At 53.0% G+C, this 20,624-nt stretch overlaps 7 protein-coding genes across 7 annotated transcripts; 5 read left to right on the top strand and 2 right to left on the bottom strand.

Moving 5' to 3' along the window:
* Window positions 1–171: 171 nt before the first annotated feature.
* Window positions 172–1,646, top strand: J4E93_006977 (uncharacterized protein; the record flags this gene model as incomplete). The annotated part of the gene is made up of 2 exons (XM_049344887.1): window positions 172–223; window positions 274–1,646. 2 exons carry the CDS (start codon window positions 172–174, stop codon window positions 1,644–1,646), a joined length of 1,425 nt encoding a protein of 474 aa, XP_049197812.1.
* Window positions 1,647–2,871: 1,225 nt separating this feature from the next.
* On the top strand, window positions 2,872–3,879 carry J4E93_006976 (uncharacterized protein; the record flags this gene model as incomplete). Its single annotated transcript, XM_049344886.1, has 2 exons — window positions 2,872–3,270; window positions 3,331–3,879. 2 exons carry the CDS (start codon window positions 2,872–2,874, stop codon window positions 3,877–3,879), a joined length of 948 nt encoding a protein of 315 aa, XP_049197811.1.
* Window positions 3,880–4,716: 837 nt separating this feature from the next.
* On the bottom strand, window positions 4,717–5,681 carry J4E93_006975 (uncharacterized protein; the record flags this gene model as incomplete). Its single annotated transcript, XM_049344885.1, has 3 exons — window positions 4,717–5,208; window positions 5,257–5,597; window positions 5,651–5,681. The coding sequence occupies 3 exons, from the start codon at window positions 5,679–5,681 to the stop codon at window positions 4,717–4,719; spliced, it is 864 nt and encodes a 287-aa protein (XP_049197810.1).
* Window positions 5,682–5,905: 224 nt separating this feature from the next.
* J4E93_006974 (uncharacterized protein) lies at window positions 5,906–7,707 on the top strand (the record flags this gene model as incomplete). The annotated part of the gene is made up of 2 exons (XM_049344884.1): window positions 5,906–6,258; window positions 6,306–7,707. The coding sequence occupies 2 exons, from the start codon at window positions 5,906–5,908 to the stop codon at window positions 7,705–7,707; spliced, it is 1,755 nt and encodes a 584-aa protein (XP_049197809.1).
* A 3,210-nt stretch (window positions 7,708–10,917) lies between these two features.
* Window positions 10,918–11,393, top strand: J4E93_006973 (uncharacterized protein; the record flags this gene model as incomplete). Its single annotated transcript, XM_049344883.1, has 1 exon — window positions 10,918–11,393. A coding segment is annotated over one exon (476 nt), but the record flags the coding sequence as incomplete, so codon positions are not given.
* A 218-nt stretch (window positions 11,394–11,611) lies between these two features.
* On the bottom strand, window positions 11,612–14,003 carry J4E93_006972 (uncharacterized protein; the record flags this gene model as incomplete). The annotated part of the gene is made up of 6 exons (XM_049344882.1): window positions 11,612–12,363; window positions 12,417–12,508; window positions 12,977–13,000; window positions 13,051–13,410; window positions 13,457–13,569; window positions 13,617–14,003. The coding sequence occupies 6 exons, from the start codon at window positions 14,001–14,003 to the stop codon at window positions 11,612–11,614; spliced, it is 1,728 nt and encodes a 575-aa protein (XP_049197807.1).
* Window positions 14,004–16,076: 2,073 nt separating this feature from the next.
* On the top strand, window positions 16,077–17,581 carry J4E93_006971 (uncharacterized protein; the record flags this gene model as incomplete). Its single annotated transcript, XM_049344881.1, has 3 exons — window positions 16,077–16,110; window positions 16,188–16,340; window positions 16,392–17,581. The coding sequence occupies 3 exons, from the start codon at window positions 16,077–16,079 to the stop codon at window positions 17,579–17,581; spliced, it is 1,377 nt and encodes a 458-aa protein (XP_049197806.1).
* Between the last annotated feature and the right edge of the window lie 3,043 nt (window positions 17,582–20,624).

The raw sequence follows: 20,624 nt of genomic DNA, 5'->3' as shown, positions 1-20,624 counted from the left end.
GAGCTTGATTGATGTGCGAACTACGATGATGCCTGATCATTCAATACAAGATGCGTCCAACGGTACATAAGTTTACCTGTCGCTCCAACTGGCAGATCTACTTGCCCGGCTTTCTTTCCCGATAGACCAAACGGCTATTGCACTAGTTCATCGTCGGACTCTACTACCAACATGTCGGGCAACGTTGTAGACCCTGAGGCACGCGACAAGTACCTTCTGCAAGGTATGTTGTAGTGAACTGGAATTATCCCACGAAATGCTGATGATCCTTAGTGACTGCCGGACCATCCTATGATGCCTCAAAACACGAACAAGTATCAGTCAACGGCGCAGAACCCACACACGTCGAGAGCGACATAGTGGAAGCATGGATCCGCGTCCGAATCAAAGACTACCATGGCCTACCACGTGGATCGCCAGCTTCATCATCTTACTTTGAACACCCACAACATACCTCTGATAGATACTCCATCGCCTACTCATTCGTTCCCAAGCAGGATATGTCCGGCTCCGATCTTGTCATGGGCTTCGATTACGGCCACTCGATCAAGCACCAGCTTCCACCAGGTTTCAGGTACGCAATGAAGATTGCCACGAGTATGCTGGATCCCGGGCTCTACTCAGATGCATACTCTGACGAGCCGTATCTCTACGGACCCGCGCTGTCAAGTTTCTTTGCCTTCCGAATCGGAGATCGGACGAGCGATGTGTCCGCACAAGATCAACTCGCAAGTCTCAGTCAAGAAAGTGATAGTGTGATCGAAGAAGGTGCATCCGGGAGCGGCAAAGAAGTGCGCAAAACATCGTCTATGCCTTCCAAATGGAAGAAGCGGCGGAAGCATTACCTCGATGAGCAAGCCCTTTCAGCATTTACGTTCGAGAAGGGCCGCATGTACCATGCCGACTTCTTCAATCCACATCTTGACTTTGCGAATTTCTCCTTGAGGTTACCCGGGTTTTCGATCAGTGTAGCCAAATACGTGGATGAAAAGACGCATCATCTAAGATATGTACTTCGGAATCGAAAGACGGAGGAGGTCCTTCTCGTGGTCTTCTTTAAGTTACTGTTTGGCAAGGAATTGAATGATACGTTGGAGAAAGAAAAGAGGAGGGAGAGTGCGCCGCCGGCTGTGGCTGTGGACAATCAGCCGAAGCCAGAGCCGACAGGCCACGATGAGCTGACGAGGGTACGCGCTGCTGAAGAAGCTGAGAGACGAGCTTCACAACCTCCTCCTCGGACGGGTCATGAGGAGTTGACGAAAGTTTGCGCTGCCGAGGAGGCCGAAAGACGGGCTTCGCAACCTGCACCTCGCACCGTACAAAACGATAGTACGCCATCTTCTGCAAAACCTACCCGTCAAGAAGGTTCAGCGTCTGGAACAGCCGCTCAAGTCGATGGCGAGACACAAGGGGATCAGAGTTACATCAGTCAAGCAACGAGCGCTGCGACAAACCTTGCAAACTCAGTGGTGGCTGTATACGCGGCCTTGGGCTTCGGCAACTCATCATCTTCCTCGTCGGATTCCGAACCCTCAAGCAGGAGTAGTTCGGCGCAGCCAGCAAACAAGTCGATGGCAGCTGAGATCGACAAGATGGATGATGCAACGGTGGAGCAGTATTTGCGGGGTCGACACGGAAGTGTGTGATATCCTGTATACGCATTGGTTCTTGGGCAATAGCTGGTATAATCTTGTAGTAATCAACATCTTAATGCTGCGAAGGTCTGTCCTCTTGGTCTGACCGGTTGAACTTGAGATGATTAGCACGCTACCTACCTTAGTGTAATTGAGGTCGACCGTGGATCCGGATATGGGATTCTTTAGCACCGGAAGATTATGATCGTAACTTTGTCCGCCGCCGTTTCACGGGCTATAACCAACGCCACAACGCTACCATATGTAACGCAAGGAGCCCATGGATTTAGGTTCCGTATAGAGTGGTGATGAATACGGATGACGTACGACTGGATAATGTTTGGCGAACAGTTTCCTGGCATGTCTTCAGTTGTTACTCTATCAAAGAGGAAGCATCGCGACGACTCCTTCTGCGGCGCAAGCAATAAGCTCTACCGGTATATGCGACGCGTTTTTCAGAATCTTGGAAGAAGACATTCCCAGAAGCGTGGTGAAAGAGCAATCAATGGTTTGAACCGGAGAATACATTGCGCACGCCAGTCGGAACCCAGCCTAGCAAGCACGTGCGCGCTCGGCCCCGCAAGCATCTCGAAGCCGATGAAACTGCGACCTTGTCTCCTTGACACACGCACTGCACCACCCGCCATTCCAACGGCAACAATACACGCCCTCCCAACGCGCGGGCGCACTCAACCAGCAAGTGCAGTCGGGCCTAAGCATTTCGATGCGCAAGGGCTTACCCTAGCCCATCGGCAGCATGCCTCCACCTGACAGATCAGCATCTCGGAAACTTGCAGTTCCATGCCACTAGTCACGTTTTGACTCTGGTCTTTGCTCGTTTGCTCGTTCCAGCAGCCCAAAGCACCGCTGCGTCTCGCGCAGACGCTGTTGCGGTCAGGTACGTACCTGATTCACCCGGCGTCAGTCGTCCCGCTCAGCTGCGGGTATCTGTGTTCCAGTACTCGATACCCTTGCGGCACCCTTTTAGTGGCGCGGATTCATGCGTTGCCGGTGTGTATAGACTACCTTTATGTAGCTGAAAAAGTCCTTCATTACGCCAAATGGGCTGGCGCCTTTTGCTGTACTACCAACCTTTTCACATGATCAGCTTTTTGACCGTCTAGTGTTTGTCAAGTCGGCCCGGAGGTCAATCTCAGCAACCATGATAAGCACTTGTTTGGACCTTGCGCTTTTGTGCCATCCTGTACTCGCTTTCCTCTCGATACAACGACCAAAGATGGCGGCCCCGATTTCGAAATGGCAGTACTTTCTTCTCAGCTTTCTTTCGCTGCTTGCTATTCGCTATGCGAGTACTACAAATGCGAGTCCTCAGGTTCCGGTCCTCCATGAAATCCAACAGGCCGTCGAGCAGGCTGTGTGCAAGACGGTTGACCAGCCAAACCCCATTGCGTCACAATACCCAACAAATGCGACGGGAACGTTGAACGGCACAATCTCAGTCCTACCGATTTCCCTGGATCTCGCACGCAGTCTCATCCCCTCGCAATACCGCATCTTGGAGCACGCATACCGCCATCTCCTCCCTGACTTCCCGGAAGGAATGTACCCAGCCCTTCTCCAGGCAGTCCACGACCACGGCGTACAAGCTTTCGGCTTTCAAATACCCGACTTCTCGGTACGATAATGCGCCTAACCTTAGATCGTGATCCGCGGTAGTAGTGCTAACTTTGACTAGCGTGGTGGCATCGAATTCCCATTCCTCGATCTCCTCGGTGACAATGCCACGTCCTTCAAGTGGACGCCCTCGCTGGTTATGTCGGCTGAAAACGTCATCGCTCTGAAGGGCGCTGCGGACTACGGAATCAAGACTTATCCGTCGTTGTTCGAGCCTGCTTGCGATGCATACAGCGCGGTTCCTGACGCTAAGGAGCCTGGAACGACGTCGTTCGAGGCGACGAGCGCTGAGGCTGGCGCCGCATCCATTAGCACGCGGCTGTCACTCACGTCGGAGGAGAAGTACCCGCTGGGTTTCTTCATGAACGTCACCAACCAGGTCATGTTCGGCGACGGCAAGCAATGCGATAACATGATCCGCCTCTTCAACACCAGCTTGACGACAAGCCCTAACAAGATCGAGACCGTCAAGGGCTCCGTCAAGACCAAGGGTTTCCCATTCGAGAGCGAGCAGGAGTTCGAGTGCGCGTATGGCATCAGGTTCAGTTCGGCGTTCATCGAGAACAACTACCTGCCCTGCGAGAACTTCAGAAACTATGGCACCGCTTAGATGGTGATGGGGAGGATTACATGTAGATTGCGTTTTTCTGGCGCGAGTACTCGCTCTGAGTAGAGCGCAGGATGGCGGGCGAATGTCCGCCAATTACGATACCCATAAAGCCACGGTGGCTAGCGAATACCCCCTTGGACTGTATATAGAATTCTAGAGGAATGCATTGGTGTATATACATATCGTTTGTCTTGTCCCATCGTCGACTTATCCGTTGTGGATAACTGAAACCCCAATTTGACATACTAATCAATCAAGAGCTGAGCGAGCCACATGTATACGAAGAGGCCAGATTCGAGCTGGCCAGGGTCATGACAACGAGCATGCAGATCGAGATCTGCGAATTTCTCATGCTGCGAATGCGGCTGACCCTACAGCAAGTGGGTATGTTTGATGTTTCTACGACCTACCTCGAGATGCGTATAGGCCGGAAGGTCGGGCTTATGACGTGAGTTTACGGAATCAATGAGCGGTTCATATCAGACATGTCATGACCAGGGCCAAATGCTGCGCGTCACATTGCAGAAACATACCGCAAAGAAGTGCAACTCACCTAAGACGGTGCATAGCAGGTGGACATGCCCAAATTCCGTCTAACTGGCCCAGGGGTCGCACAGGTTCCTTGACGTTGGTTAGAAGCATGTCAGGTGCATGTTGGAGAAAAGCGTACATGTTCTGATTGGACTGTCTCAAGCTCATACGCCCGAAAGGGCCTCCATAGTCGCCATTTGTTGTACAAGTACCGCCGAGTCGCGGTAGTCTTCGCATCAATACTGCTGTAAGCCGAACCTTTTGGGAATCGCATAGACACACCTTAACGCCAAATTCCGGGGATATTTACCAAGCGCCTCTTCTGCCTCCGCGACGACCTCCACGTCCACCACGGAAGCCACCGCCGCCGTATCCTCCACCACCTCCTCCCCAGCCTCCACCGCCGCCTCGGTCCATGTCGCCGCCGGAGGGAGCGTAGGAATTGCGGGGTGGCTGGCGGTCCTTGAGCTCCTTGGACAGGGCTTCGTAGGACTTGCGCATTTGAGCATAGCCGAGATGCATCTTTCCGTAGAAGTGGTCTGCTAGACGCCGATCATTGTCAAGACGGCTGAGATACGCACCACATACGTCGCACACTTGAAGCTTCTGGTGTCCAGATGGACCTCCGGTGTCTGACAGAGCGCGAAGCTCCCTCTCTCGCTCCTCCTTCTCGGCTTTCTTGTAACGGACCTTGGTGAACTCTTGGACGGCCATGTTGACCATGCCTTCCTCGCCCATGATTTGGATCTCGAGCATACCGGCGTCGATCGATTTGGTCAGTTCGTTAATCGCTTTGAGCTGTCGCGCGTGAGCAGATAGTGCAGGTCCCCTAGCCGGGATACTTACAAGAGCGTTGGTCTGCCTGATCTCTTCAGGCGTCTTTTCTAGGCGGCGCTGGGCAGTGTCTATCTTGCGATTACAGCTGTCAATGTGATGCTGCATGTCGCGCATGTAGTCAAACTCGAATCCCCACTTGCGCTTCTGTTCCGCGTCTGCCTCCTGGTACTCGGTCCGGAGCGCCTCGTTGTGCACCTTGGAGCAGGGACCCAGTTCGTTCTTGGTGTTGGTGAAGAGGTCATGGGGGCAGTTGCCTACGAGGTAAGAGCGACAGACCTTGGTGTCGTTAATGTTTAGCTGGGGCGCGCGCTGGTCGGTTCCGCTCATGAGCTGCTCGCCCATCAGCTGCTCTGTGTCGCGTTAGCATGGTGTCGTGGTTGTGATAAAGTTTGAGAGAACCTACCAAGCAGCCTGCGCGTTTCTGCGGCGGCCATGATGTGTATTTATTAGGGATGCGCGGTTGGGTCGTGATGTGGAGAGCTGCAAGGTGAGTGACAGCCAAAAGAAATCGCGACCGCGGCAGTGCCAAGTATCCACGCCGGGTGACCAATCACCGGTGGGGCGCCTTCACTCCACATGTCCGCCGCAACCCCAACATCAAGGGCCTATCGTCAGTCTTCCCGCTCACATTTCGCGTAGAGAGCGCTACGATGCTGCGATGCTCTCGTCTTTTTACTTTGTGTTGCTCAATGCCTTGATTGGATTCGTCTCTGCGGGCGCCGACTACAGCGAGCGCCTCCTCCTGCGACCCCTTCCCCAGAACACCCTTCTGGCCTCTTTCAACTTCCGAAGCAACGAGAGCGCGACTGCATTCGAACAACAAAACTTCCGATACTTCCCGCGATCATTTGGACAGATTCTGCAACATGCGCATACGAGGGAGCTACATTTGAGGTTCAGTGTTGGAAGATGGGATGCTGAGAACTGGGGACAGCGGCCATGGAACGGCGCAAGAGAAGGAGGGACAGGCGTTGAACTGTGGGCTTGGGTAGAGGCTGATACTGAGGAAGAGTATGACCTCCATGCATTGGGCGAGGAACTTCGACTAATTGCAACAGAGCATTCGCACGATGGCTGAAGCTTACCAACGCTCTGTCAGGCCTCTTTTGTGCCTCGATCAACTTCATCGATGCCACCAAGACCATACGGCCCGTCATGTCATTTGACCCCGAAGACCAGCACCGCAACTCTTCCAACCTTCACCTCCTCCACGGCACGCTACCCCACGAAGTCGTCTGCACGGAGAACCTTACACCTTTTCTCAAGCTACTACCCTGTAAGGGTAAGGCCGGTGTATCCAGCCTGCTGGACGGACACAAGTTATTCGACGCTTCATTCCAAACCATGGCCATCGATGTACGCCCGACGTGCGAAGAGGGTAGCTCAAGCTGCTCAATAGAGATGGAGCAAAGCGTAGACATGGTCTTGGACATTGCGCGAGCCAAGCGACCCAGAGACAACCCTATCCCGCGACCTCTACCAATCAACCAGATGGAATGCGACACCTCCAAGCCATACAACGGGCACGATACCTGCTATCCCCTAAACAAAGGCACCGAGCCCGCGTGGACACTGGAGGAGGTCTTTGGAAGACCGCTCAGGGGAGCCTGTCCACTCGCAGATCAGGCTGAGGGAGAAGCGAATAACGTTTGCATCAACTTGCCGCCAGAGCGCGAACTCGAGGTCAAGACAACAGGAGAATTCTTCGAATCAAGACTGGCATCAGACACCCTTCGATGCTATAAGCTCCCCGTCGGCGAAGACCTCGACCTCGTCCTACCCGAGCAGAAAATGAAAACCGGTCTTGTCCGTCCCGACCCCCTAGTCTTCGCGGCAAGATCCATCAATGGTCACGGCCAGGAAAGAGGCAGTACACAGTCCGTCATCAAGAACCCGTCTACCACCAATGCAGTCGAGATAGTATACCTAGAGTCTCTGCCCTGGTTCATGAAGCCATACCTTCATACGCTCCAAGCCCGCGTCGATACTACCGAGGAGAGCCCGATCAAAGAAACCTACTACCGCCCAGCTGTCGACCGCAAGCGCGGCACCCACCTCGAGCTACGCATGGTCATCCCACCAGCTTCCACGCTCACCCTCACGTACGACTTCGAGAAAGCGATTCTGCGCTACACGGAATACCCGCCAGATGCGAATCGAGGCTTCGACGTCGCACCTGCTGTTATCCGTGTTCTGTCGCCGCAATCAGGAGATAACAAAGGTATCTACGTTCGCACTACTTCGCTGCTACTTCCTCTTCCCACGCCGGACTTCAGTATGCCGTATAACGTTATTATTTTGACTAGTACGGTTATGGCATTGGGCTTTGGCAATATCTTCAATCTGCTTGTTAGGCGCTTTGTGGGTGTTGATGAGGTGCCTACTATGGGTGCTGGAGGGTTGAAGGGTATTATTATCGGGAAGGTAGCTAGACTCAAAGGTCTACTAGGGATGGGCTGAGAGTTCGTAGTCCATGAAGTTTTTCAACGATGTATGCGGTGTTGTCGCAGGTGTATGTGACTGCAATCTGCATGAAAATTCAAGGTGATCACATATCACGAAGTGCATAAGATATGCCAACTTCTTCGAATTTATCAAGCAAAATTGTAGCTGGATGAGGCTGAAAGCCCGCAAGGTTGGCATCGTCGCAAGGCTGAGCTGCAGGTGATCCCCGCACCACCGACTCCAATGGGTGGCCAGCTGTCTACGGCAGGCGCACTGCTGTGCTGCGCCTTCTTACGATAACTCATTCTGCTGACGCCCTCCAGCCTCTTCCTCCATCCCACTTTCCACCCACCTCTGCATACGACCGCCATGGCCGAAGTGGCCGGCACCATTGTTGGTGTCATCTCTCTTTCCCTGCAACTTTACGACAAACTCTCCGAATATACGAATGGTGTTAAGGATGCGAAAAAGAAGGCTGAACAGATTACCCGCGAACTGGACACACTGGTGGATCTCCTCGAGTATCTGGAGACTGCCACCAGCAGAATGGACCCCACGACACCTATCGCATTGGTCAAAGCTATCATACAGCAATGCGCGCTCTCCATAGAGTGGATCAGAACGAAGGTCGGAGATGACACTCCTTCGACGAGCTCCAGCAGGTTCTCGACACAGTCACGGAAAGTGATGAAACGACTAGCGTATCCGTTCAAAGAGAGCGACATCAAGTACTGGAGAGATGCTTTGAGCAGTATTCGACAGAATTTGCAGATTGCGTTGCAGGCGTTAGAGATGTAATGGCCGCATTAGTGTGTAATCAATGACACTACAGCTAATATTGCATAGGGATAAGTGGCAACAAAACTTCGCGACTGTACAGGGACAGCTTGGTCAACTGTCTCTGACTACCCAGATGATTCTCGATCAGCAGCGACGCGCTCAGACTTTGCCTAATGGCTACTCAATCGACAAGAGCTGGAGCACAAGCGCAGAGTTAGCCACCAGTGAACAACGTTCAGACTTCATACAGCCCTTTGTCGGCCGACATGATCATATATTTGCCCAGGAACCTCCGATTGGAGTTCACTTCCCGATATCCCCCGCAATATGGCCACAGAACAGTCGCCGTGGTGCATTACTGCCAATGTCTGCAGTAAGTCTGGAAGAAGAGACAAGAACTCTACGAAAATTCGAGCAGAGCATGCGACGATCGCCCTCCGTACAGGTGGGAAATCCAGATGCTTCCGTCTTGTGCACATGTCGCAAGCGCCTACTAAGGAAGCAATTTGTGCGGTCTCCATTCGTCGTATCACGGAACGAAACACACTACCATGATACAAATTGCCCATTCTGGACGTCTGGAAGCCACGAGATGACAATCGGGTTTGGGATGATACTTTGTTACCTGATCCTTGGCCTGAAACTCCGTTTGTTTATGCAACTGTCTATTGGAAGTGGCACCTTCTCGATCATGCCAAGCTTGTTGTTCCGTCGGATCGTCACTATAGAATCGTCCCCAGCGTTCTGCCTGATTGACGAGATGGTTCCCATTATCAATCGTGGCGGATCTAAGCACCTGGATTACGTCGCGGAGCTGAAAAAGATATTTCAGACACGTCAGGCTTCACCTCACGAACGTTTGGGGAACGGAACAACGCTGTTACACGTGAGCTTTTGACCACCCCTTCTGACTATTGGGGGCATTGCTAAAAGCTAACAGTACTTTTGTGGACTTATCAATGGCATGGCGAACCTCATGAGCCCCAACAGCCTTGATACCTATCAATTGTTCCTAGATCAGCTCCTAAGTTACATGACTTACGCAGATGCATCGGATACTGATGACTACGGAAGGTAAACAAGACACAATGCTGAATACCAGAGATGACTAATCACATGAGATCAGAACATGCGTAGACCTCCTCTTGTGGAGTCCGAGCTTCTATACTTCGTCCAATTCCGTATTCAAGATACTGGGGTCCGATCTTCTGCATTACGACCTAAGGATATCGACAGCTATTGACGTTGCCCAAAGCTATAGCTCGTGGGTCGGAATTTCGTTCACATCTTTCCCAGATCCTTTCTTTGACCTTGGTGAAACCACTGTGGCAGCGTTGCTGAGATCAGAATTGGAGTTCAGCAGTGCGATAAAAACGCACAATTCTAACCACACGTGGAAAGAAGGAGAGGTATCGAAGTTGTATCATATGACAACTCTCATGGGCTGGACACGCGGCTGTCAGATCCTCCTCGATGCTCATTTAAGCTATACATCAGATGCGTCTGCCTTGCTTCTCTTGGAGGCCGTGGACTCTCAGAGTCAAGATATGGTGCAATTTTGGCTTGCTGTGCGCGAAAACGCTACGGTGGATTGTCTTGAACACATCGGGAGCCTAGAAGCTGCAGTTATACACGCATTGGCGGGTTCTCAAGTGCATATAGCAGAGGTCGTCGCCGCATATCTGATCGAACAGAGACACCGGCTTCGGCAGATGATACGGAAATCTGGAATCGAATGCGAGTGCGTAGAAAGATCAAGAGGCGTTCTTGACGCTCACGCCACGTGTGCAACGCATGCACTTGACAGAATTGGCCTCAACATTCCGCCCTCTTTTCGGCCGACTTCAGTCAACATATACAATTTCCGCACAATCTATGACGAATATCGACAATCTGCTGCCAGAATTTCGTCAAATTCAACGTTAAACATCTTACAATTCCTGTACGACACTGGCTTCAAGGACGTTGTTATAGTAGACAAAGAATGCTGCGACGATGTGGCTTACTCGCCATTTCACCTCGGAATCGCATCCTGGAAAAAAATTCGTAGTCGTCCTGACGCAATACTTGAGTTTTTCAGAATGATAGACTGGTTCCTGGGCAAAGGGGCGGATATCACCGATTGCTTGCCGGAATCAAAGATCACCGCGTTACATTTCACCAGCGCAAAAGCATCCCAACTCATGCTCAGAACTACAGTAGTCATGACAGACGATGTCTGCGATAACATTGCAAAATTATTCCGACACACGGTCACGGACGATTGCCAATGCAGCTGTAGTACGCACGGCTGTACTGCTATTGCTTCTTTCTTCCGTCACCAGTTCCGGTGTGGAGAAACTAAAAACCGGGAAGGGATTCTGGATCTACTAAGGTTAGAGCACGTTTCTTCTCAGATGCAAGATAGGTATCAAAAGTGTAGGAAGTCTTTGCAATGCGTAGCAGAGGTGGCTAAAGACGCGGCGAATAGGTGGATAATCAGCGACCTCATCAGGCTATGTGTCTTTTCCTGGCTAGGCATTCGGCACACCTGTTGCGATCTATGGTGGTTCATGGACTCTCTCTACCAAACGACCGAGCCTGACCTTCAGCGTGCGCCTCCTCCGCGATACCCCCCAGACAAGTTGCGCCGCATCCAAGAAGAAGACGCCTATCTCGTACGTCTGCTAGAAGACTTGGTACCTCTCCTTGACGCACAGTACGACTCGCACGACGGCGATCTATTATCTTTTGTCGACGACGTACTAGTACCGGAGGTCAACATTGTACTGGATCGACTGAAGCAAGAGGACGAGGCTGCACATGCTGCGGGTAGGCGAGAGATGGGTGTTGTCATGGTTGATGAAGGTGAGGACGGTTTGATCGAAGAAGACGAAAGCGAATCGCTTGATGAGGTCGAGAGCGATGCTGTGGACGAGTAAGGCGGAACACTGCGTAGGCCCCCGAAGTGTAGTAACAACTGGAGCACGATACCTCAGGATTCTCAAACTGTCAATAGAGCAAGTAGACAAATGAATCTCATTACAAAATGATACAAGCCTACAACTCAGACCATCATACCAGCTCACCGCTAAAAGGGGTATATCCACTACAAAAAAAGAAGACAAGCATCGCTCACGCACAACCACGCTCACCACATCTAATGGAACAAATCCTGAGCCGCAACAGCAGTCGCCTGCGCCTTAGCAGCCTCATTCGCCGCCGCCATAGCAGCCGAAAGATCATTATCAACCTTCTGCTGCGAAGAACTACCAGGACGGTTATTATCACCCGTTCCTTCCCGTTCCCCTACTGCAGCTGCGGCGAGATGTTGCAGGCCGGCCATATTGGGTTCTAGCGCGGGGCTGGCTTGTTCGGGACCTGTGTAGGGGGGTGTGGAGGATTTCTTCTTGCGGAGTAGGTCGCCGATTGCGGTTTCCCAGCCTAGACCGTCGGAGCTGCGGTGGATGATTTGGCCGTTTGATAGGGCGTCGCTCATTTCTTTGATGGTAGCGCTTGCTTCTGCTCTTAGTTCGCCTCGGTCGTTTAATTCGGTGAGGGATGTAGCGACTAGAGCGGCGAAGATGTGGTGCAGAGGTGTGATTGCACCGCTCATAAGGTTGCTGAGCAGGTCTTTGGTGACTTCTAGGACCTCGGCTGAAGGCAAATTCTGCCCTGAAAGCCGCGCGATGAAGACTCTGAGATACTGGTGCGCCAGATGAGGGGGCGAGTTACTCGTCAAGGTGGTCAGGTCGATGGATTGCTTGATTTCATCTAGTGCCCCGTTGAGGTACTCTGACTCAGTGGTTCCGGGTTTGAGCGCGGAAAAAGCGAAAGGGGCTGCTGGGTCGACGTTCGGGATGCTCCCTGCGCGATTGACGTAGGCAATACGGCCAACTAGTAGGGCGACACCTGATGAAGATTAGTCTTGGATGTTCATCACTTGGAATGAGCCTGGCACTTACGGGCGAGATAATAAGCGACTTCACCCAGAGCTGAGTAATCGTCTCGCGAAAGTGTTCCAGAGTATCGTCGAATCATCATGTCCGTCGATTGACTAGACGCGTGGAAACGGTCTATGATCAACGCAGTCCAATATACGCGCCGTGCTGTTTGATACACTTCGAGATCTTGTTCTTTCAGTCCAGCCAAGGTTCTGGCATCATTTATTCCGACATCTGCAATGCATGCTGAGACACGGGCAAGCAGTCCAGTAGTACTGCCTATGATGCTTGGGCCAGGCCTGTCAGATGCTGCAGCAAGCAAGATCAGTGACTGGCAGTAAACCAAGTGGTTATAGAACCGTCGTGAGCTATCCGTGTCATGAAGACAATAGTTCGCCGCGTCGACTGAAGTAAAACACTGTTGTAACAGCTGATTAAGACTGATATCGATAGGCGGCAGAGCCTTCGAGGCAATGGACCGGATACAGCCTTCTAGCACGAGGAAGAACGTCTCTCGCAGCTTTGACGGACAGTTTGTAAGGCGGTTCAGTTGTGACTCGTGATGTGGCAGAACAGGCAACGTGGGATGAATGATGTTGTAATACCTGAGATATGGTTTAGTGTCTGGCAAATTCACATGTGCGGGTATACGTACGCTTTGAGAATCTCTTCGTGAGAGCCTGTGATAAGACTGCCGCCCAAACTCATTTCTCCAAAAGAGGTACGACGGTTGCCATTGAGCGACGAGTCTTGATCACCTAGCACAGGCAGACCATGTGCGTCTACAGATCCACCATTACCGCGATCCTGTGCGGACCAGTTGGGCCGGCTGAATGCCTCGTGAAACCCATCTGTCATGGAGTGAGTGCGCTGGCGCTTGAACTGCGGTGGACTCTGAGTATCGGGAAACGGCTGATCACCCAACGTTCCGAAATCGAAGTTATGCGACTGGGCCGGAGGATGGTGAATTTGGCTTTCGAGCGAATTAAGCCGGTCTGCAAGTTCTTTGATATAACTGGAAATTGTTAGCAGACTCGCCAGGCTGCACACAATCCACATACCCTTTGCTCGGGCCGCGCTTCATAGGCTGACGGCTGAACTGACAGCGGGCGCCAGTCCGTTTGCAACTAGAGCAGGCTTCTGGGCCGTTCTCGCTGGTCGCGTCGCATCGAATCTACCCAGCGTAAGCGCATGTTGTGCAGGATTGGAGGCATCGCATACCTTCTTCCTTCGGCATTCGTCGCAGGCGCGTGAGACTTTGGAGCGTTTGCGATTCGGGTCGTTGGGATCGTACGGGTCGTGATGTCCGTCCATATTCATGACATGTTGCGCCATTTGCTGTGGAGAATGCGTAGGGCGCGTTGGACCTGCAAAATGCGGATGCGCGCCCATTGCAGGCCCCATGTGAGCCATCTGCTGGTACTGAGGCTGCTGGGGACCGACTGGGTGCATCATGTCTCCACCGTCGCGCAGCTGCTGTAGGTTTTCCTGTAGGCGCAATTCGGGATCAGTCAACTGGTGTTGCTGCGCGGGTGGTGTGCCGTTCTGGTTCGCGTATTGGCCTGGCCCTCCTCCCATCTGCGTATCCGAGTCCCCGTAGCCAGCCATTCTTCAGCGCGTCGTATTCGAGATTGCGAGTAGAAATGCCGTTGGGAATTATCCAGAGCACCGGTCCGGTATTGTTGCGCGATCGCGCGCGAGGTTCTGGTGTTGGAAAGCGAGAGGAGCGTGTTGTGTAAGAGGCCGCCGAGGAGAGTTGTGCGAGCTTTGCGATTTTTGCGCTAGCGTGAACCATGGCAAGAGAGAACAGGTCCTCATGGCCTTGGATGAATGGGAAAGTGACAACAACATTATGGTGGTTGTCGTTTTCTTAAGACATGGGAGATGTTATCTGCTTGCAGCGTGGATCGGAAGCTACTAACTGGTCGGTGACGACGTCGCTGTTGGATTATCTTTTCACCGTACGCGCTCCGGGCGGCCAGTGGGAGCACCATGCACAGCCATCATCAGAAATGCCCACACGCTGCAGCCGATGACATTCGTCTTCAAGAACGTCAAGAGACTGCTGAATAAACTTTAAATTTCTGCTGCTCCGTACTGTTGCTGCGCGATATTGACCTCGTCCTGTCTATCATGCGCTGATCCATAGGTGTTCAGATGATGGTTTTAGTGCCGACTTACTTGGGTCACCACACACTACAATGAGCTCGCCATAAAAAGTCTCCGGTGCACTTGGACACGTTGAGCAAGATGTTCAACAATTTCGAGCCATTGGTGGGCACGCGGTCTGGAGAATCGCCGTATCATTTGATATACGTACACCTGTTCACGCGTCACGATTATGTACAAGGCCAGTGCATACCGAATGCGAAGTCGTTCAATGTCAGATGCTGTAATTACTCCGGCTCTCGTAGATTAGTGCTACCAGAGTTCCACGAGACGATCAACGACTTGACGGCTGGCTGCAGCGTCAAGCGTAAGATCACCAGGATCTCCCGTATAAGAGCGGTGCAATACACCGACAGAGTATACCCCACGGAGAAGGCCATGGGGTCCCGTTTCAAAAACATTATGCCAACGCTGTGCCCAGTGGTCCCAAGGGCTAGACGCTCTGTTCGATCTAAATTCCATTTGTCCCACAAAAGATCAAATTCGAGTCGACGGGCTAGCGCTCCCTGGGCCGGAGGATTGATGTGAGATATACAAGCGGGCACTGTACCTGAGAGTAATGGATAGGCTTGCTTCCGGTTCTATATGTGCTGGACGCTATCGACGCAGACAATAGTGATGATCTCCACTTGGCAACGGGCGACGGATGCTTCGAGTTACGGCCGTCGCGGTAAGGGAAACATGCTGACTCGACAAGCGAATCGCGTCCGCAATGAAACATGCCGTGCGTGGAGTCCCGCATGATTAGAGGCGGGCTGGCGAGGCCAGCGCAGCACAGGAGCAGGCTCCGTCGCAGGCGTCGTAGGCGTCCGGTGTGGATCGCGACGGCGGCGGGCTGGCGGATGGCAGGATTCATGCGGTGAGAAGGTGCTGCTGGCTCGCACCTGCACCTGCGCTTGCACTTGCATGCAAGTGTGGGATTCCCGCGCTAGCCCAAAGGAGCCGCCGTCATGATGGCTGATCGCGCTTGCTTCGAGCGTCGAGGTCTGAGCGCACTTGCCGATGACGCTAAGCCCCACAGCCAATTACACGCCGCGCAGGGCCGTGTGCGTTCCTCTTAACCTGTTCCTCCCGCTCGCTCTCTTCCCTCTCATCACTACCTCACCCGCACAACACCACATAGTATACTGGTCTGGTCGTTCCCAAGGAGCTCCGTCTAACGCTTTCGGCCAGCGCCTCTTGCGCTCGGTTCCCCTTTGATCTCCCACTCCACTCTCCACTCCATCCTGTCGTCCTCGGTCTCATTCCCCGGCGTTCACGGTTACAAGTCAGCATACCATACCATTGCCCAAGATACCCTCTGGCGTTTGAACTAGCTTCTCTTGAACCCTACTATTCTTCCTTGTATCTTTATCCATCCGCTCACACCGCGCGTGTGGCATTATTTCGTCATTTTTCGCCGTCTCTAGCCCGTTGGCTCCCTGGACCGCTCCTACCCAGCTGCTCGTAGCCAGCTGCGACGACCGCACTCGGCCGTTATCGCCCCGGTATGCCTGTTATCGATGGCGAGAAATGGGCTTGCTCGTCCTGCATCAAGGGCCACCGAGTGAGCGGTTGCAACCACACTGGTATGTCGCTCAGTGCGACGCTTCACAACCCTACAGTGCTAATTTCGTCTTGAAGATCGGGATCTCCACCACATCAACCCCAAGGGTCGTCCTGTCAAGCAATGCGAGCACTGTCGCGGTGCGCGCAAGTCCAAGTCTCATCACGCCAAGTGTGATTGTGGCGACAAGAAGGACAAGGACTTGCACAAAGACAAAGGCGACGCGAAGAGTGAGCTCACATCTGGCTTGGCCGTCCCCGACATCTCTGACGTTACTCTAGCTCATGACAACCGCTGCCAGTGCCATTCCGGCGGCAAGTGCTTGTGTGGCACCAAGAAGGAAGAGATCGATCTCAAGATCGACACTACTCGGCAGACGCTCCACGATGCTCGCGCGAAACCGAAGTTGACTGCGACGCACTCGGAGAGCCACTTGACCGTCTTCGCAAACGGCCACCACAAGCCTTGCCATCGCAACAACAACTCGGCCCACGTCTCTGGCCTTCCGTACAAGATTCCTCGTCCGCATACGCTCCACGGCCATGCCGCCTTTTCTGCTCTCTCGCAAGAGAAGAGTGCCCGTAGCAAGCCAGAACCGACCGCTACACGCTCCATGGACACGCTTTCGTTATCGAACAACGACTTCCACACCATGTTCGGCTCTACACAGCGCTGTGCCGACAAGTCGCCGACTCCCAACGTCGGCGGTAGCCTCGACACATTCGGTTTCAACGAGATGTTCAGCAGTCAGCCCGGCGTCTTTCAACAAGACGGCGAGTCTCCCAACAGTAACGTCAGCGACACGTTCTCGAATCAGTGGCCATGGATAGCCAACAGTGTAACACCCGTGAACAGTACGTTCGGTCTGGGCAGCCTGTCCACTTCGCCATCGCAAGATTGCCTTCCAAACATGGATAGCGACTGGTTGACAGCATCTGCTGGTTTCGACCACGTCTGGTCTGCTACTGATCTCCCGCTGGACCCTAGCAAGTTCAACGACGACTTGGCGCAGCCCATCTCACACAGCGGAGAGTCTAAACTCAGCGGTCCCGGCCTTACTGTAGCCTCATCTGCGCACTCGGAAATTGGAGAGCCAGCCCTCTTCGGGGACTTGGACTTCAAAGCCCCTCAGTCGGCTGCCAGCGAGTCGCTCTTCTGGGAAGATACCCCTGCGTATCGCTTTAGCACTGCAGTACCGAGTGAATCCGTCAACGCGCCCATGCCAATGGCCACTACGGCACCCATGCCGAACATGCTTGGCTTCGATCCTATCTACGCCAAGAGCATGACTGCTGCGCCAGCAACTATGACGAGTACCGCCTCGCCTGACTTTGCCGACACAGCCGCCCTCTCGATGCCTAGCAATTTCGAAGATGTTCCTATGGACCCATGGCCTATAGATCAGACCAACGGTGCTTTCAACGCGATGAACAACTTTGATCTATCTTATACCAACAGTGGTTGGTTTTAGACGCCTGCGAAGGGACAGCCAGCTCTCGCAGCTACTGTCGCTTTTGATGACGCCATGATTGATGACGCTGCTGGTGCGCGATGATACCAACGCCTAGGCGATCTCTATTCATATCTTCTTTTAGTCTTCACGACTACCCTTTTGACTATCGGTCGCCTGTGTATATTTTATGACCTGGCCCGAACCATTCGCTTGATGTGCGTTTGAGGCCGTTCTATATAGATCGCCGCCATCACTGTTTGTTGCATTTGAGTGTTGAACAAGCAAGCATACGTATATACAATGGGATGGATTTGGGTGGTGATTTCAATGCTTGGGCGGTTTGCCCGTGGGGGTTTCGCAAAAGTATAGACGGAGCCTTTGGCGTTCTGACGTCTGGCCCACAATGAAATAAGAAAGCAAAAACAATCCTACGTCTTCATCTGCTTCTCATTGTGAACTCTCACTGTCAATTGAGGCATCCCAACGGGCCCCTCAAGCATCGTCGAGTGACGTCCTTGAGTCGCAGCCTGCAGGGCGTGCCGCACGGCCGCAAGGTTCGCTTTCGTCCTCCACCAATTGGCGGGGACGCCTTACCAACGAATTTTCAGGGTTCCCGAGGCGCCTCGCCCACGCCCTGCATGGCAGAGATTTTCGCTGACATTCCAAGTATCCTTTGATCGGTCGACAGGGATAGGCTATCTCCCAGCAAGACCGTGTTTAACCTTTTGGACGCGCATGCTCTGTCAAGATCCCACGTTGGGGTCGTCCTGCATCAAAGGACGATGAGGTGCGTGGATGATCGGCGACAGATGTAACACCACTACGTCGTCTCACGGGATGCGCGACGAGAGCGCTACACCAGCGCTCGCGGCGGCAGCGATTGAATCGACGTGATCACTCGCAATGCTACGACGCACTGCACAAGAGCATGTGCCGGGACGGCCTCGGTGGCATCCAGGCTATCAAATCAAGGCTAAACACCGATCTTTGTCGCAACAGACGGCTCAGTGACCGTCCGCACAGCGCGGCAAAGTCAGTCAATTAGCTAGCCGCACCGTCAGGAAAGCTAAATCAGCAGCATGACCACGAGCATGTCATCCCACTTACGAGAGCTGCTTACGGTCGCGGATGCGTTCACAATCCGGCGCCCGCTGCACAGCACAAACAAAGAGGAGGGTTTGTGTGTGTTGTGCATGCCAATGCCCAGTGCACAGCCTCCCTTTTACGCTTCTTTACGAACCGCCAGAGTGGGAGGTGTGCAGTCGGCGTTCTAGCGAACCAGATGCGGGTAAGCTGGGTGTGCTCACGCGTTTTCGTAATGGGGGCGGGTGCATACTTCCTCACGATAGTGCTAGTCAGCCGTGTTCATCGCCAACAGATAAACCAAGAATGAAGAAGTGTTGTAGCAGTTCTTCACGGGAATGGAGAGGTAGCTCAGCTTATTAACAATGGTCGCTCGAACCGAGTTTTGAGATAATCACTCATCGCGAACTTGCAGCCGCAACAGCAGTACCCTCTCTTCCGTCTTCGCAACGAAGCGTTCCAATAGCGAAAATCACGCACGCATGCAATGCATCTATAGACTTTCGCATATGTAGCCGCGGACAATCCCGCCTAGCGAACTGAACTTCCTTCTCGAGAGTCGCGGCATAGCGATATGTGAAAGTTATATGGAACATCTAGACGCTATGCGTCGCATCGCTTGCATCATGATACCTTTTCCCGCGGGTTTTCGGGCGTTCGCAGACTGCGTGGGCTTTGCGGGGGGTCTGGTGGAAGAACAGCAGCTCATTGGCGCTAAGCAACCCCGTCCAGAATGTCAGAAGACGAGCGCGCTCTGTTGAACACCATCTTGAAGGTTCTGGTGGTTCTCAGATCAATCCAGACGTACGTCAGTCGACCTCAAGGACCCTTCCTTCAGACAAGGCAAGATCGTCGATCCCTGAATCCCCTACCTTCGGCTGTCTGTCTGCTGTCGCACCTGTCGCACCTGTCGCACGCATCTCTATCGGACCTTTCGGCAGGACCCTGAAAAACTGCCCTTGTCCTTGACCCTGTGGACTCTCTGACACCCGTTCAAAATGATGTCAACGTCTCGTGTTTGTCCTTCGCGTTCTTTGGACCGAGGCGCAAAAGACAACGAGGTTCCACCGTTCCACCGACTTTTTCCCCTTTGGGTAATACAGCCAGTTGGATATCGCGATCGCCAACGCCGACAATGATTCAGTTTTTTTTGCGAGTTGGAGTTCGCGCGTGTCTGTATTGTGGGGGTTGTGGGGGTGCGGTATCATCTGCTTTTACGGTATTTCGCTGCGCTACGGATCGAGTGCAGGTTACTGGTGAGAAGAAGAATGAGGCGGAACATGCCCGGGCAGCTGTCATTGCTGCGTTTCGCGTACAGTACCCAGGTATGGGTAGTTCGCGATTGTGATTGCAAGTAACACGAGACGCGACGTCATCGCTCGGTCGGTGCCAGCCCCATCATGTCCACGAGGTCGGTTGCTAATAACCGTCTCATTTCCGAACGTACCTAGACATGGGGATCAGCTGTCGGTAAGCAAGTCCCCGGATATGCTGTGAACACTAGTTCAACGTTATGCTCCGGTGCTGAGGCGTTCCGATGCTGAGGTGCAAGGTTCGGATGTAAGTCATCAATCACATGCACGGCGGAGAATTTCCGCTTCACCCTGCATGCAGCTGGAAAGTCGATCGCGGGAATGTGACGGTCAAGCTTTCTTTTGGTTGCACGTTGCACGGCGGGATTGGTGGCGCGTTTACCGCGTGTAGGTGTCGCATGGATGGGACTGGCGGTGTCGATGCTGGAAAAGTAAGCTGCATGGCGCGAACAAAGGGGTGTACGCTTGGTCTTGGTCGAGTATCGAGGGATTGAAAGCAGTTTTACTGGCGGTGTGGTGTACTCAGTGTGCGCGTGTGTGTAGAAAAAGAAAAGGAGGATGATTTAGATGATGAGTGTCGTGGAGGTATCGATCAGAAGAAGTGACAATGCGCCTATGAGGAGAGCGATAGGTATTTCTGTGAGGCAGCGGCGAACATCGAATGA

Source organism: Alternaria ventricosa, assembly GCF_023758065.1.
Source record: "Alternaria ventricosa strain BMP 2768 chromosome Unknown scaffold_12, whole genome shotgun sequence".
NCBI classification, from domain to species: Eukaryota; Fungi; Ascomycota; class Dothideomycetes; order Pleosporales; family Pleosporaceae; genus Alternaria; species Alternaria ventricosa.
Note: the sequence above shows the minus strand (reverse complement) of the source record. Positions and strands in the feature narration are given on the sequence as shown.